The 18,353-nt window shown below is 37.2% G+C and overlaps 1 protein-coding gene across 5 annotated transcripts in view; it reads right to left on the bottom strand.

Annotated features, from left to right (window-relative positions):
- agbl1 (AGBL carboxypeptidase 1) overlaps positions 1-18,353 on the bottom strand; it is a 268,981-nt gene that overhangs the window by 27,507 nt on the left and 223,121 nt on the right. For all 5 annotated transcript variants that reach the window (XM_055192774.2, XM_073868563.1, XM_055192771.2 and 2 more), the window contains one exon: positions 3,594-3,757. In XM_055192774.2, the coding sequence (XP_055048749.1) occupies positions 3,594-3,757 (164 nt within the window). The remainder of the gene's footprint in view (positions 1-3,593; positions 3,758-18,353) is intronic.

Raw genomic sequence — 18,353 nt, 5'->3', positions numbered from 1 at the left:
AACATCATAAGTAGACCTCAGACAACAGTGTAAAACAATAAATGCGGCCCCTTTAACAGAGCAAAGACATGAGGGTGAGTAAATGATGACAGAATTAAAATTTTTGGGTGAACTGCTGCTTTAATAAAGTGACCGAAAAATGCTAACTTGGTAAAAAGCATTTTTTTTAATGTACACGTTGTAAAAGTGTCTGCGAAATGTAATTTGCAAATTTAATATAAATCCCAAATATTCATAAATTTGAGAATAAATGTACTATTTTTTTCAGAATCAATTTCACTTCTGTAATAGAATTCATTTTACAATACAAATTCAAATGACAGTAAATCTGTCAAATGTAATAGCTCTTAAGCATAAGAAAATGAAGATTTTGCACACTGTCGACAAAGCTTGCTTAACCAAAACGATGTGCATAATTTGTTTGTTTACAAAAGTAAGAGACACGTCCTGCCGCATCCATGTAAGCAGAGCGTAAAACGATTGAAAGCAAACATGGCTGTTAAGCAGCGCTCTGCTGTTTCCCACAGTACAGTTACGCAATACTCTTGGGTAGGACTGGTCAAGTTTACCGTTTTCTTTCAAAAGAGCGAAGAAGAAGAAAAGGAGAAGAGGGGAACAAAAGAAACCCTGTGAAATCCTTGAGAGGAGAGAGAGTCGGATAATCTCCTCAGAACACAGAGCGCCTGTGTGGACAAGATGTAACAATTCAAAACGCACACAAAAGGGATTTAATTGAACTTCGTAGAAATCAATAGCTCAGCTTTGGTCCATTTCATTCCATGACAGAAATCAAGACACTAAGTGAATTTTAACTTGAGGATACCAGGGAGAAGAAAGAAAGAGAGATGGAGACACACAGAGAGAGAGAAACTCCCTGTGGAAAATTGAGAACTAGATGGTCGACGACCACCATTTTGTGTCCAATCGCTCAGTATCATATTTAAAAATGCAATGTAAAACGTCTGCCTTATGAAAACATCATGACACCAATAACACTACCAATAGCCCAAAAACACCAAAAGGAGGTTCGCCATTTGATGTCACCATTCTGCCACCTATGTCGTCATAAAATTACTTGGTTAAATAATTCATTAACGGAATGGAAACCAAACCAAATGCGAGTGGCATAGAAAATAACACAAGTCACATTTAAAATCCCTATGAACTAGAAGGCGAGATCAACTTCCATATTGTGACGTATTTCAGAGTAAATGGAATATCACACAAGGAAAAATAGTGGGCGTGGCTTGTGTTTCCACTTGTATATAGAAAAGTTGGTGTTTCATTCAGAAATTGAAATCACAGCAGACAGTTGGGGTGCAGAGTTAAAGGCAGGGTATCTGATTTTGAAAAATGCTAACGGTAGCCTACTAGCACTGAAATCACCATCCTACCCTCCATTCAAATCGCCATCCAAAGCCACGCCTCCTCCAAAATACAAGAACACGCACAGACCAGACAACCATGGTACACATCCGATGTCTCATTCACCAGTAAGTATCACAATGTTTCATCAAAGTAGAATATCTGAATCCATTTAAATACAATCATACCTTACAAACAAACAAAAAAACACTGCAACAACCCTTTCAGACCCTTTGCCTCCCACAGCTGTTTCATCTTGTGGTAAAGCAGTAAAGTTACAGATGTTAATTTGGGTTTTGCTCTTTGCTGATCCAGATGGTTTTTGTCGTAACATTTGTTTTGTGGCTCCTGTGCCGGTTGTCAATTCAGCAGGAAAGTTTGCCATTCTCCCTCTGTTTACAGACGGGAGGTGAGTGCACGTGAACGCGCTGATGACGTATGGTGTTTGCGTGAACAGGTTGCGTAGTGGCATATGCAAGACACATTCAAAGATGAGGGGCAAAATTGTATGCGTCCAATTATTGCTTTCAGTCTGAGTTCAATGATTTGTTGAAAATGTTTGGATCCTACGCCTTTCACAGATGACATATACAGTGAACACCCTGCAATTTTGCAAGTTCTCCCACTTAGAAATCATGGAGGGGTCTGAAATTGTCATCGCAGGCGCACGTCCACCGCGAGAGACACAATCCAAAAAAAATCCAGAAATCAAAATATACCACTTTTTCAACCATTTATTTGTATGATACAGCTGCAAATAAGTATCTAAACACCTGTCTACCAGCTAGAATTCTGACCCTCAAAGACCTGTTAGTCTGTCTTTAAAATGTCCACCTCCACTCCATTTATTATCCTAAATTAGATGCCCCTGTTTGAAGTCATTAGCTGCATAAAGACACCTGTACACCCCATACAATCAGTAAGAATCCAACTACTAACATGGCCAAGACCAAAGAGCTGTCCAAAGACACTAGAGACCAAAACTGTACACCTGCACAAGGCTGGAAAGGGCTACAGAGAAATTGCAAAGCAGCTTGGTGAAAAAAGGTCCACTGTTGGAGCAATCATTCGAAAATGGAAAAAACTAAACATGACTGTCAATCTCCCTCGGACTGGGGCTCCATGCAAGATCTCACCTCGTGGGGTCTTAATGATCCTAAGAAAGGTGAGAAATCACCCCAGAACTACATGGGGGGAGCTGGTCAATGACCTGAAAAGAGCTGGGACCACCGTTTCTAAGGTTACTGTTGGTAATACACCAAGACATCATGGTTTGAAATCATGCATGGCACGGCAGGTTCCCCTGCTTAAACCAGCACATGTTCAGGCCCGTCTTAAGTTTGCCAATGACCCAGAGGATGATCCAGAGGAGTCATGGGAGAAAGTCATGTGGTCAGATAAGACCAAAATAAAACTTTTTGGCAATAATTTCATGTGTTTGGAAGAAGAAGAATGATGAGTACCATCCCAAGAACTTCTAAGTGGGAGAACTTGCAAAATAGCAGGGTGTTCAAATACTTCTTTTCCTCACTGTATTTATAAAAATACATTTAAACAACTTAACATATGATTTCTATCAGGATGTGAGGAGACTTAAAACCAGCATAACTAAAAATGTTTCTGGATCAAATCATATACCCTGCCTTTAACAAATGCTCCCGCCTAAGCCGTCTAGCTGACATCATCAGAGAATGATTGCCACCGGAGGTCAGAAGTACATTTTCAGATTTAAATTACAATTCATAAGGGCACACAAATTTTAAAAAAAATATGACACGGATTCATTGTTTATAAGGAACACTGCAATATTACATAAAAAATAAGAATTGTCAATTTCGATTTCATAGGGACTTTAAAGCCTGATTATTGGCTTGCAACATGTCGGAGCTTATGCACATAGCTTTGCAACTTTTAAAACCATTGCTTTACCCAAAACTTTATCTCTATTCCATTGCTGTGCATGTGTTTCCTCTAGGAAATGCAAATCTAGTTCTTATTTTTACTCTGCTTCACTGAAGCAGACTTGTTATCATAATATAGTTACAGGCAATTACAGTTCTCAAATAAAAAATATCCCACAACGGCATCCGAAAGCACACATACTACCAAAAAGCAAAAGACAAAAGGATCTGTAGTTAGTATACAGAGCTTGACTTTAGGGTCAATTTAAACAAGTTTTCGAGCTCGAAATGAGCCTGTGGTGAAATATACTTCAATTTGAACCTTACTTATTGGATTTGTGGTCGAGGAGTCTGTCATCCAGGTCCAGCAGGGCAGATGCGTTGTGGATCAGGCGGCTGTTGTAATGGATGGTGTTCCTACTGAGGGTGATGAGACTTTGGCTAAACTTCATTCCCATTTCCTCCAGCTCCCGAGTCCCTGTTTGTAGACCCTACGGTGTGAAAAACATTTTAGATTGACAATTGAGATTAATGACTGATGGGGTGATCGATTGAGAGCTGTTGAACAATATCTGCAGACTTTGTGACACTGATCTGTAGCAGTTATGTAAACAACTGCACTGCGTTTGCTCTGTGGACACCAAAATGTCATTGCATTAAATAAACTAAATGTATTAAGTGAAATAGCATTCATTTTATTTACTATCTCTTAACCCAATTCCAGCATCTTTGGCGAAAACTGGTTAATCTATACACAAATTGATCTACACGCAAGTTCGGAAAAGGACGATTTAGCATTGCCAATTCACCTAGTCTCCATGTCATGCACATTTACGAGGAGGAAACAATGCAAAGTCAGTTGTAAGGAAAAATCGAGCATGACTTGAGACGGCACTTTGAGTTGTGCAGTCTTCGTGGAAAATTCAGCATTAATCTGCATTAGGAGCACACAACTGCTCACCTCAGGCCGGATACTCTGACCTCATATAACGCACTCTTCCGGAAACGACCGTTAATAGAAATCCAGACACTAAAGATATTTTCTGCCAGCAGTAAACAAACAGCTCAGGCACTGAAACTTTCACGGCCTTCTGGGCACACAAAAACCTGCAATAACCTGAAGCCCTGACCCAATGGTTCAATGAGCTGTGGATTACGGCAGATTAACTAAATCAATAAATCTGCAGAGCCTCTGTGTTACTTTAGCTTTCCACTCGCCTGGAAAAACCAAAACAAAGTGTTTGTGACTCTTATATCATTTCATGACAGTGTCAAATTCTGACCAAAAACACTAATATCTATAGATAAATTATAGATGCTCTGTACAAGAGGACTTATGGTTTGTAGAAACCAAGGATAACTGACATGCTTCTTTCCTACTATATCATGACAATACAGCCGTAATATTAAACATAATATTGCTTTTTATTACTTTTTTTCCACTGTTTGCCCTACACTATACATTTTTTGCTGTCTTAAAGGTGCACTGTATATATTTTAGGAGGATCTATTGACAGAAGTGCAATATAATAGACAATTATATTTTCAGTGGTGTATAAAGACTTAACTGTTATGTTTTATTACCTTAGAATGAGCTGTTTTTATCTACACACAGCGCAGATCCCCTTACAAGGAAGTCACTATTTTGTGGCACTGTGTTTCTACATAGCCCTTAAGCAGTTTCTCCAGGTTTTCTCGATTTATTTTTGTGATTTTTGCGATGAAAATGACTTACTTTGCAGCGTTAATTTCCAGAAATTTGCACAGAAAATTGTGAATAGTAATACCAATGCTTGTCTATTATTAAATGATTATTAAGAAGTTCTCAGGTAATTAAACAATTAGGTAAACAGTCAGTGATATGATAAGAACAGAGAAACAAAATGAAAATATGACAAATAAATACAACTTCAAGATACAGATACACTGTTTGTTGATTAACTCGTTCCCCGCCATTGACGAGTTTTCTCGTCAATTAAGAGAAAACATTTGTATGAAAAAAAGTGTTCCTGATGAGTTTTTATGTTTATCTGTAATACGGGATTATTCACTAAATGGCAAACTTACCCAATTTATAAAAAACTAAAGCGAAATTTGTGACAGATTTTGCAGTGGTAATTTCCAGAAATTTGCACCGAAAATTTAGATTTTTTTTCTCTCTTTCCTCTCTAAAAACTAAAGCAAAATTTGTGACTGATTTTGCAGCGCTAATTTCCAGAAATTTGCACCGAAAATTTAGATTTTTTTCCCTCTCTTTCCTCTCTAAAAACTGAAGCGAAATTTGTGACAGATTTTGCAGTGGAAATTTCCAGAAATTTGCACCGAAAATGTAGATTTTTTTGTCTCTCTTTCCTCTCTAAAAACTGAAGCGAAATTTGTGACAGATTTTGCAGTGGTAATTTCCAGAAATTTGCACCGAAAATTGTGACCCCCCTCTCTAAATAGGATACCAATGCTTGTCTAATAGTAAATTATTTTTAAGAATTTCTCAGGTAATTAAATAATTAGTTAAACAGTCAGTGATATGATAAGAACAGAAAAAACTAAATGAAAATATGACAAATAAGTACAACTTCAAGATACAGATACACTGTTTTTTGATTAACTCGTTCCCCGCCATTGACGAGTTATCTCTTCAATTAAGAGAAAACATTTGCATGAAAAAAAAAAACGTGTTCCTGATGAGTTTTTATGTTAATCTGTAATACCGAGATTATCCACTTGATGGCATACTTACCCAATTTATAAAAAACTGAAGCAAAATTTGTGACTGATTTTGCAGCAGTAATTTCCAGAAATTTGCACCGAAAATGTACATCCCCCCCCTCTCTAAATAGGATACCAATGCTTGTCTAAAATTAAATTATTATTAAGAAGTTCTCAAGTAATTAAATAATTAGGTAAAAAGTCAGTGATATAATAAGAACAGAAAAACAAAATGAAAATATGACAAATAAATACAACTTTAAGAGATACACTGTTTTTTGATTAACTCTTTCCCCGCCATTGACGGGTTATCTCTTCAATTAAGAGAAAACATTTGCATGAAAAAAAATTGTTCCTGATGAGTTTATATGTTAATCTGTAATACCGCGATTATCAACTTGATGGCGCACTTACCCAAAAAACTGAATCAAACTAATTATTTACTAATTTAAAACTTTGTGTATGTTTTGATAATTGTTCTGAATCTGATCTCTAACAAAATTTGTTCACAAAAATGCAATTATTTCAGCTTTTTGCTATTTTTTTTACGAAAAATAACCATATTTAAGAGTTTATAAGCAGATAACAAATATAGATAGGATGAAATGTTCCCCCCCCCCCCCCCCCCCCCCGTTTTGTTTGTTTGCTTGAAAGCAGGGGGTGTGTTCTTAAATTTTAAGAAAATGTTCCTGGAAGGCTTTTTGTGAAACTTTGTTGAAAATTACAAAAAAATGCAAGCGGGCAACTTTTCAAAAAAAGGCTGGTGGGTAATGAGTTAACAAGCAAATACATTTATTGAGCACGGAATCGTTTTTTATTTGCTCAAACAAATTTTTTTTGCGATTGTTAATTTCTGTTCAAAATACAATGCAATGTGCCCGCAAAACACAGTTCTCTGTGCTCAAAACTCACAATTGCTCGCCCAGGATTGAGGCACAAACACCACGCCATAGTTTATATAAAAGAAAATTTCCTGGAAGGCATTTTGTGAAACTTTGTGAAAATCACAAAAAAATGCAAGCGGGCAACTTTTCAATAAAAAAAGGCTGGTGGGGAATGAGTTAACAGCTGTCACAAAGTGGTTTTAAAAACTGGGTCGTAAGGATGATTTAAGGAAAATGTAAAATAATTAACCGCTTAAGCTGCATAATAATGTTGGATATTATAAGAACATATAAATAAATCATTATCACCAACAACACTGAGAGAGGTGCGTTGCGTAATCTTGCTTGCTTTCTTTTTTAGGGTCGCTTTTAAAAAGTTTTAAAAGACTGACCTACAGTAATGCACAAAAGTCACAAGTCTAAAACTACTGTTTTCCTAAACTGTGTGTTTACTTGTGTGTTATTATGCATCTATGTGACCTAAAAGAAGAACAGTTCGGTCTTCACTCGCTGCGGGCGGCATGCACACATGTCCCAAGTTCTTAATATAAGGACAACAAAACAGTAAATTAAAATGCATTATGACATTGCTTAACCCAGTTTTTGGCATTAATGTGAGACAGCAGGTGCACCACACAGGTATCACACAGACCTTTCACGTATGTAGCCTCATGAAAATAATGCATTACAATGAAAAAAATTTAGAATTAAAACAAGAGATAATTTAGTGATATGTGATATGTCCTTAGCGGTACATACTGGTACCTTAAATGTACATATCTGTACCAAAATGGTACATATAGGGTACCGTCCCAGTGACAACTTTTGTACCTTTTTCTGAGAGTGTATGATGAGAGCATGAGCAAGAAATGAGACATAAGGGTGAATAATTAATTATACAACTATAAAGCCAATGGCTTAACAGTTGCAAATGTTTAAATGGCATGAAAACAGACAATGATTACAAAGTTGGTTGTTTGAGATTGTATCAATTTTCGCCAAAATAAACTTTTTATCCCTTACGCTCTCTGCCCACCGTCAAAATATTTCAACGATCAGTTAGTTTTCACATTAGATCAGACCTTTCATAACATCATAATGATGGCAGATCATTTTGCCAAGTAGTTGCACCTGCCCGCTCAAGCATGTTATTAGCGTGTGAACACCGCACGATTCCCTGAGGAAATGCAGCAACAAATCCCCATGAGCCCTTCATTCACGTAAACCTAGAGCTGTGCTATCGAGCCTCTTCTCGCTGCAATGCAATCTCTATTAGAGACGATTATTTATGAGCGATCATTGCCGCAACCTCGCCGAAACGCAATGTATCACTGTTGCTCCGAACACTTGCCTGCTGTATACAAGTCAGTAATCAAGCGAGGATAAGGTGTCACAATTTTACAGATGAGCCCCCTCGTTTCACTCTATTAAGGCTACATCTTTTTCGCTTCATGATACCCGGGTCAAAGACAAACAAGGATGTCCGAGATAATGAGAAATCCTTTCGAGTACTGAGAAGTATGTAGTGCTGGGTTGTTTCCAACCCATAGTTGGGTAAAATTTGGATAAAACCAACCATTTGGTAACATATTTGTATGGTTGAGTCAAATATGTTTTTTTCCAGGTTTATTCAACCAACTGTTAGGTCTACCGAAGCATTTTCGGGTGTATTCTTTATATTCACATTGGATTCACACTTATTTTTAATACACTGATTAAAAACAAACGTGCAAAAAATGGCATAAGTTTAAATGTCATGTAATTCTGTAGCAATCAAGTCTAAAATGGCACGAAAAGTCTTTCCCTGAATAAACATGAGTACTCATTTTTAAAAAGGTTCTTTACTTATTTTTCAAGAGCAACCAATACACTGCAATGAGGGTCTAAAGATTTTCTCTTTTGTTTACTTGTCAAACAGGAACAAAATAGCTGTCGGCATTGTTTTTGGTGGACAGTTTTTCAATTATTTTTAATATTTTACAACAAAACACTTCAAATACTAATGAGGGAAAACCCAAACTAAAATTATCATTATTTTTTATAACTCTGGAAAATGTACACTACACCACACTGCTCTAATATATACACTGTAAAAAAGATTAGTTGGTTCAACTTAAAGTGATACTCTGGCCTAATATCAAAATTACCGCATTCTTGACTTACCCTCAACCAAACCAAGATGAACATGTCCATCATAATAAATAATAATAATACATTTTATTTATAGGCGCGTTTCATGGCTCTCAAGGACACCTTACAACAAATTAATATAAGAAGCAAAAATAAAATACAAAAAAAATCTAATTAACATTCCGTCAGGGAAAAGAGAATAACAGTATAGAACATTAAAAATAGGCCTGCTTAAAAAGATGAGTTTTTAACCGCGATTTAAAAATGAACAGAGTGTCACTATTTTGAATGTGCTATGGAAACTTGTTCCATAAAAAAGGGGGCAATCTGAGGGGACAATTGTGGAGCCATCAATACACATGGAAAAACCACCAGCCTTAGTAAGATTGATTTTCGTATCAACCAGAAGAATTTCAGTTTTACTACTGTTAAGTTTGAGAAAATTATTTGAAAACCAAGCATTGACATCAGATAAGCAATTAAGTAGACTTAATGGAGGAAGATTGGCAGCAGGTTTAGTGGATAGATAGAGCTGGGTGTCATCAGCATAACAATGGAAGTAAATTCCGTGTTTCCGAAAATAATGCAGAGCGGCAACAGATAAATAATGAAAAGTAAAGGTCCCAAAACTTAGCCCTGCGGAACACCAGGGACAATTCGTGAGGGACTAGATTTAAATGTACCCAGCTGAACAGTCCGAGTACGCTCAGCTAGATAAGAAGTAAACCACGCCATAGGAATATCAGTGATTCCAAGTGACTGAAGTTGACGTAAAAGAATCATCTTTCAGACAAGCACATTTAGAGTTATTTTAGTAAATGTCCTTGCTCTTCCAAGCATTATAACGGTAGAAAACAGGCATAAGAGAACAACTTCTGACTTTAAACCCCTAAAAAGTGCATTCATCCTTCACAGAAGTAATCCACAAGGCTCCAAAAGGTTAATAAAGGTCATCTGCAGGTAATCGATGCATTTTTGTAAATAAAATATCCATATTTCAAATGTTACAAACTATAACAATTAGCTTCTGGTAACGACGGCATCCTGAACAAACGCAATTCATTACAGAGTTTTAGGGTAGTGAGCATTGTGAATCCAAGATGGAGTCCAAAATGGCGTCATTACTAAACTAGTTATTATAAGTTATAAAGTTAAAAATGTGGATATTTTTCTTAAAATATCGCATTGATTACCTACAGTACAATGGGTGAGTAAATTTGATATTTGGCTGTATCACTTTGAAAAAGTAAGGTTCCTGGTTGCCTTAAAATTTTGATTTAATTCAACTTAAAGGTTAAAAAAACAGTCACGTTTTATTTTGTGCCACCATACTTACTCGTGTAACTACTCATGTAACTTTAAATAGTCTTTAAATATGGAAAACATGGAAGTGTTTGGTGGCTTCTAAATTCATCCCTGTTTGGATCCTAAGGAATGAATGAGGCTAGGCTAAATGCTAACACATTCACAACGCGCTGTACAAAGATTAAGTGCACGCATTGAATAAAAATAGATGTATTAATTTGTCTAAGTTGAGTTAGGAACATAGTAAAATATTGAAAAAATTTTGGTGTTTTCCTTTAAGGCAACTACTTTTCTTAAGTTGAAAAAACTTTTTTGTTTACAAAACATATTAACTTATTTCAATAGTAAGCAAATATTATTGAAATAGATGACTGAATACTCAAGAAAAAGCAGCCAATAATAGCACAGGATATATGTGAACTCTTTTAATATTTTTTAAAATGCAGGGTGAGAAAGCTGCTTGATTAGTAGGATTTGTCAAGGCAAACACTTCAGATGCATTAGTCACTATATAATTAGTTACTTTTGTGCTATGACATGAGTTTCCTATTATTCTGAAATATAAGTAAATAAGAAGTGAATTTAAATTTTCACTTGTTGTGTATATTGTAAATATGAATCGCATACTGTTTTAATATCTTAATAACAGAAGCAAACAAATCTAACAAGAGTCACGTCATTGACCAGAAGACCCCTTGCTTCTTTCCTCTATCTTGCACTCTCTAGGAACCTTGTCACTGTAGATAAGTAAGTCTTGGTTGTGAACTCAGCATGGCAGATGAATCAGGAGAGAGCGAGCGTTGGTGCTAATACCCAATACTTGCTGCACTCGGGGGAAGCAGCCAAATTAATAGGGAGCCGTGTGGGGAAGAGAATGATGGCTGTGCAGCACCAGGCAAGTCCACCTACACCTGACCTTTACGTGACAGAAAGGCACAAAGACATGGAAAGACACACGCGATTTACACCACAAACACGTACGGTCAGGTACATAAGGCCCATGCACAAACGTAAACAGACATTTACCCACAAACCCCTGGTTCACTTTAGCCGGCCAATGAGATGTGGAGGTGTGGAAAGCGAGGGAGAACTGTGTTGTGGGATATCGCTCTTCAATAATTTAGAGCGAAAGGGGGTGGGGTTTTGATGCATGGAGAGAATGCATAGAGCCCAGGCTGTTTGCTCGAGGCGAAAATTGATTCCTGCCATGTTTGCATTGAGGAGGCCACACTGATCATTTTGACTGCCGCTGAGGCTTTATGTCCACTCCGATGCTGCTTGAGATGTTGAAACGCTTGAGCACGGGCATTCAGAAACACTAGACACGTTTGCTTTGTACAGAATTTATGAAATAAAATGAGTAAACTATATTAAAAAACTTTTGAGTTAAAAAATAACAAAATAGTTTGGAACAAAATCTACAATTATTTTGAATATTATAATAATTGTATTTGAGTAAACAAAATAAACACACTAGTGTAAATTCAACTTATATTTTGTGTTTAATCAATTTAAATGTGTAAGTTAACTTAATAATTTTGTGTCGAAACTACATTAATTATATTGGTAGACATACTTACTAGAAGATTTGTAGTTCCCAGCATGCTTTGGTACCGAGCCACTAAGGTGACATTGGAGTAAAAAAAAATCTAAAGTTTAGTTTTTAAGTGCTCATGTGAAACTTTCATGTGCTCACGCAAAATCTTCATGTGCAGAATTTATTTTTTAAGTTTAGTTTCGTGTGCTTATGTGAAACTAAATGCACGTACGTGAAACTTGTTCACGTGCATATGCAAAAGTTTTACCTGAACACGCGAAACTAAACGCGGCAGTTTTACGTGCACACGCGATAATTTCACGTGCGGACGCGAAAGTTTCACGTGAGCACGCGTTAGTTTCATGTGCGGACGCGAAAGTTTCACGTGAGCACGCGAAACTAAACTTTATTTAATTTTTGCTCCATGTCCCCTTAGGGGCTTCGTACTTTGGAGAGTAAATTTTTAAATTAAATGCTATTTTATGTGTTTTTCACTAAAAAGAAAGACAGAAAAAAGTGTTTAATAATGTTCATTATCTTTGAGATTTAGAAGAGTTTCTGTTTCTTTTTTGAGTTTTGTGGTTACCATTGTTCAGAAGAGTGGTACTTGTGTTTGAACTGTAGGTAAAATAATAATAATTATGATGTGTGTTAATTCACTCAATGAACAATAACTACTAATCTTTACATCAGGAAAATTGCATAAAAAACACCTTAAAAATACTTAAAGTTGCCATGAAATGGAAGTAGCGATCATCTTATTTTCACTTTGGTGACGTATATCCGAGTGAAACGGCTTCTGAAATGAAATAAGGCAGGGCTGGATTTGAATTTGACCTTCGAGATCTGATTGGATCGCTGTGATCTTCTCCCAGACCCCCCCACCTGCCATACAATATGACCGGATGTTAAGAGAAATCGTTTTGAAGAGTGGAGGAGATTTGCATTTTTGATGAAAGATTATGAATTTTTAAAAATTAATGAAGCTCACAGATAAGTAATTTGTAAAAAAAAATACCACAATATTCCAAAACAATTGACAGTTTTTCATTTTATTTTCTTTGTGACTTTAAAATATTATGTGTAATATTGTTTCCAAACTTTTTCTAAATAGACATCACAACAGCATTGCGAGGTAAAATCACGGAATTGAAAATGACTATGCCGGATGTAATTTTTTGGGCAGAGGTATAACAGCTATAGCATTAAATGCTAGGTGACTAAAGGGTCGTTGAAATTATAATGATAACTATAACGTTAACTATAACGATAACTATATTAGACTCCACATCACCGAACGATAACGATACGTTTATGCTAATTCGCTCACGCCATGACACTCGCGCAAATCACTTGCCTTTAATATTGCATAGTTCTTGTGATACATATTTTTGCAATTTTATACATGTCACTGAATATGTAAATATGGTGTTCGTGTTGCATTTACACAGCTGGTAACTAGCAGAATGTCCTTAACACGCTGCGTTTCGTGTAACTCTAAACAGTGAATGGAATAGTTTGTGTAATCTCTTACCTTTTGGCATAGTGGATGTAGTAGAATAAAAAGCATTACGTAATCAATATCACAGCAACTGCATCAGCACTGGATACCCGAGGTAATTTTATGTTATAGACCTGAGCAATGAGCTTCACTGTCATTTCAAGTGCGCGTGCACTTGAAGTTCAAATAGATTTGATTTGCTGTCAATGGTTTATCGTTCATCAGATGAAAAAAAAAAAATCGTTCAGAAAGTGATCTCAACGATATTGTTTATTGTATCTTTATCGTTATTGTTGTGGTGTAAACTCCGCTATTATCTTTAATATAAAACGATTTTTAGAAATATATTTTTGTAGTTAAAGTTATAATGTGAAAGGCCCTTGCGTTAAAAATACTTTGTAATCACAACGTTAAGCAATGAAGATGTTTACAGCTCATCGGCCGGAGCCGATAAATTAGACGATCAACAGATGTAAATAAAAACTTATATGTTTCAAGTAGTGGCTAGCCAAGATAACAAACCATTGATTTAAATTGCACTGAAGCATAACGCAGTCAAAAAAAAACAAACATCAAGAAAAATAATGATTCACATAACAGATGAGTCACAAACAAATAGACATACTCCACACGTCCTTGTTTGCAAATTAGCCCATCTAAATCACTTCGAGTCTAGACTACCACTTCCACTCTTTCAGTTATGCAGCAAAGCGTTGCCGTTTTGATCAGCGGGGGCGAGTTCCTTGTTTAGCGGGGTGACAGTTTTTTCTTTTTGATAAGGCCAGAGTTGAGGAGAGCCACACGGGTAGTACGGTAACTGCCAAAACTGCACACAGGCGTAGCGGCTATCATGCCCTTTCAGAGAGCCCTAACCATTAGAGGGGTAAATTACCTCTCCTGATTGCTCTTATTAACTCTAAGCTAATCTCAGCGGCATACAGCCTAATCACCATGGCACCACTCCACCGACCAAACTCGTATCAGCTGCGGACCCTACGGGAATATAATATATTTTTTTTCTGATTTTGTTTCTTTTTAGTTAAATGGCTGAGTACGAAGATCTTGGAGAGATGCAAAACTACAATTTTTCATAATGTATGTTATATGAAAGCATTTTAGGATATGGTCTCACTTCAATGTGAAGAAAGGTCAAAAGACCCAAATAAGATGGTTTCTTCTGCATAATGAAACTAAGGGGGCGTGTGCACTAAAGTGTTTAAACACGGCTGAAATGGCAGGCGGACACCAACTGTAGGTGCTTGCCAGTGCCAAAGTTAAAGGCGGGGTGCATGATCTCTGAAAGCCAATGTTGAATGTTAAACAAACACGCTCCTACCCCAATAGAATCTGGACCTTCTTTTGATAGACCTGCCCCACACATATGCAACCCAGGCAATGATGTCAGTTAGTAGATACGACCCTGATTAGATACAAGTGTGTTTTGGTAGTCAGCTCAACTTTATTTGCACCCCGCCTTTATTTGAGCATATCTTTGTTTTTCACCGGATCAGCGCCTATGGTACACACCACATAAACATGTTAAGCTAATTAGCTTGTGATGTTAACTGGTACACTCTCCTAAAGGATTATTAGGAACACCTGTTTAATTTCTCATTAATGGAAATATCTAATCAACCAAATCACATGGCAGTTGCTTTAATGCATTTAGGGATGTGGTCCTGGTCAAGACAATCTTTGAACTTCAAACTGAATGTCAGAATGGGAAAGAAAGGTGATTTAAGCAATTTTGAGGTGGCATGGTTGTTGGTGTCAGACGGGCCGTTCTGTGTATTTCACAATCTGCTCAGTTACTGGGATTTTCACGCACAACCATTTCTAGGGTTTACAAAGAACAGTGTGAAAAGGGAAAAACATCCAGTATGCGGCAGTCCTGTGGGCGAAAATGCCTTGTTGATGCTAGAGGTCAGAGGAGAATGGGCCGACTGATTCAAGCTGATAGAAGAGCTACTTTGACTGAAATAACCACTCGTTACAATCAAGGTATGCAGCAAAGCATTTGGGAAGCCACAACACGCACAACCTTGAGGCGGATGAGCTACAACAGCAGAAGACCCCACCGGGTACCACTCATCTCCAATACAAATAGGAATAAAAGGCTACAATTTGCACGAGCTCACCAAAATTGGACAGTTGAAGACTGGAAAAATGTTGCCCTGGTCTGATGAGTCTCGATTTCTGTTAAGACATTCAGATGGTTGAGTCAGAATTTGGCGTAAACAGAATGAGAACTTGGATCCATCATGCCTTGTTACCACTGTGCAGGCTGGTGTTGGTGGTGTAATGGTGTGGGGGATGTTTCTTGGCACACTTTAGGCCCCTTAGTGCCAATTGGGCAGCGTTTAAATGCCACGGCCTACCTGAGCATTGTTTCTGATCATGTCCATCCCTCTATGACCAGCTTGTACCCATCCTCTGATGGCTACTTCCATATAAATAAATGTGTATAGTCGTATTATGTGTATGTGCATATATACACTATATATACACATACACAAAATGCCCATATTTCTTCTTTAAGCATGCGATCATACACCAATGAAATTGGCACAATTAATATATCTACCTGGGTACTTTCACCATGCATTTCCCCTGAGACGTCTACTGCTTAGTCGTGTGGTTAAATGATCCTACAGGACATTTTGTAATGCCAGACCAAACAGGTTTCCAATAGAGGCACGAGCATATATTACACTGAGAGCTTTGCTAGCAGAAATCAGTGTCAATGACGAAGTGGGCAATGATGGGATTGGAGTTCTCAACTCAGCGGCTCCCCCTAACTTTCGGACACAACACTGCATTACAATCTTGTGCAGTGAATTTTAAAGAGTTATTTCTTCAATTATGTGCTAATGTGTGTTGCAATGGCTTCACTAAACATTCTTCATTCAACATTCCAGTTGGATAAAACTAGTATTGCTAAAACATTTCCGTCCAATCAAAACTGATTTTCTTGTATGCTGGTATTTCTTGTTTTGTTTCAAGTATGTTTTTTTATTATTTATTCTACCAAGTGAAGAGTACTTTGTGGGGCGGAAGATGCAATTTGTGTACCACATGTTGTCATACCCACTAATAGGCCCTTGATAATGACCTTATATTCCAGACTTAAATGTCAACTGGAGCAATTATAAAAACACAAAACAGTCTAAATTCTCCAGGTTTGTGTTTGGATTTTATCCTTTTTGCATTTAGCACAGCCCTGAGTAGCTGCCAGCGGGTGGGTTTTGTCAATTCGTTCGATCTTTAAATAAACAAATGGAACTTCAAAACAAGTCGACATCATTTCCAGTTTAAAACATAAAACGCAGGAAAAATAAAGAAATAAAGCAAAATAATTAAGTATTTGGAAGCGAGCCCAGAGAAATGTGTCTCTTTCATGAAGTCCTACTAGATATCTAACAGCCAAGCTAGGTTTGATAGACCATATGTTCAAGTGGGTCCCAGAGTTTAGTAAGAAACTTTGTTTTTATTATTTTGCATGCTTGTCACACTTTAATGTTTCAGATCGTCAAACAAATTTAAATATTAATCAAAGATAACACAAGTCAACACAGCATGCAGTTTAAATAAAGGTTTTTATTATGAAGGGAAAACAAAATCCAAACCCACATGACCCTGTGTGAAAAAGTGCTTGCCCCTTATACCTAATAAATGTTTGGGCCACAACAACAACTGTAATCAAGCGTTTGCGATAATTTGCAATGAGTCTGTTACAGCCCACTCATCTTTGCAAAATTGCTGTAATTCAGCCACATTGAAGGGACTTTGAGCATGAACCACCTTTTAAAGGTCATGCCACAGCATTTCACTAGAATTGAGGTCAGGACTTTGACTTGGCCATTCCAAAGTCTTCATTTTGTTTTTCTCCAGCCATTCAGGGGTGGACTTGCTGGTGTGTTTTGGATCATTGTCCTGCTGCAGTACCCAAGTTCGCTTCAGCTTGAGGTCACGAACAGATGGCCAGACATTGTCCTTCAGGGTTTTTTGGTAGACAGCGGAATTCATGGTTCCATTTATCACAGCAAGTCTTCCAGGTCCTGAAGCAGCAAAACATCCCCAGACCATCACACTACGACCACCATATTTTACTGTTGGTATGATGTTCTTTTCCCGAAATGCTGTTACTTTTATGCCAGACGTAATGGGACACACACCTTCCACAAAGTTCAACTTTTGTCTCGTCATTCTACAGAGTATTTTCCCAAAAGTATTGGGAATCATTCAAATGTTTTCTGGCAAAACTGAGACGGCCTTTATGTTTTCTATGTTTTTTTTTTGTTTTTTTTTTGCTCAGCAACGGTTTTCGTCTTGGAACCACTTTTACCCAGTCTCTTTCTTATGGTGGAGTCATGAACACTGACCTTAACTGAGGCAAGTGAGGCCTGCAGTTCTTTGGATGTTCTTTGGATCTTTTGTGAGCTCTTGTATGAGTCGTCGCTGTGCTCTTGATGTAATTTTGGTCGTCCGGCCACTCCTGGGAAGGTTCGCCACTGTTCCATGTTTTCGCCATTTGTGGATAATGGCTCTCACTGTGGTTCGCTGGAGTCCCAAAGCTTTAGAAATGGCTTTATAACCTTTTCCAGACTGTTAGATCTCAATTACTTTCTTTCTCATTTGTTCTTGAATTTCTTTGGATCTCAACATGACGGCTAGCTTTTGAGGATCTTTTGGTAAACTTCACTTTGTCAGGCAGATCCTATTTAAGTAATTTCTTGATTACGAACAGTTGTGGCAGTAATCAGGCCTGGGTGTGGCTAAAAAAAACTGAACTCAGGTGTGATAAACCACAGTTAACTTATGCTTTAACAGGGGCAAGCACTTTTTCACACAGGGCCATGTATTTTTGGATTTTTACTTGTTTTATGATTAATACTTAAATTAGTTTGATGATCTGAAACATTAAAGTGAGACAAACATGCAAAAAAATTAAAATATCAAAAAGGGGCTAACATTTTTTCACACCACTGTACAGGCTACTTTCCCTACCTGACTGGCACATCAGT

Source organism: Misgurnus anguillicaudatus, chromosome 6 (assembly GCF_027580225.2).
Source record: "Misgurnus anguillicaudatus chromosome 6, ASM2758022v2, whole genome shotgun sequence".
In the NCBI taxonomy this organism is placed as follows: domain Eukaryota; kingdom Metazoa; phylum Chordata; class Actinopteri; order Cypriniformes; family Cobitidae; genus Misgurnus; species Misgurnus anguillicaudatus.
Note: the sequence above shows the minus strand (reverse complement) of the source record. Positions and strands in the feature narration are given on the sequence as shown.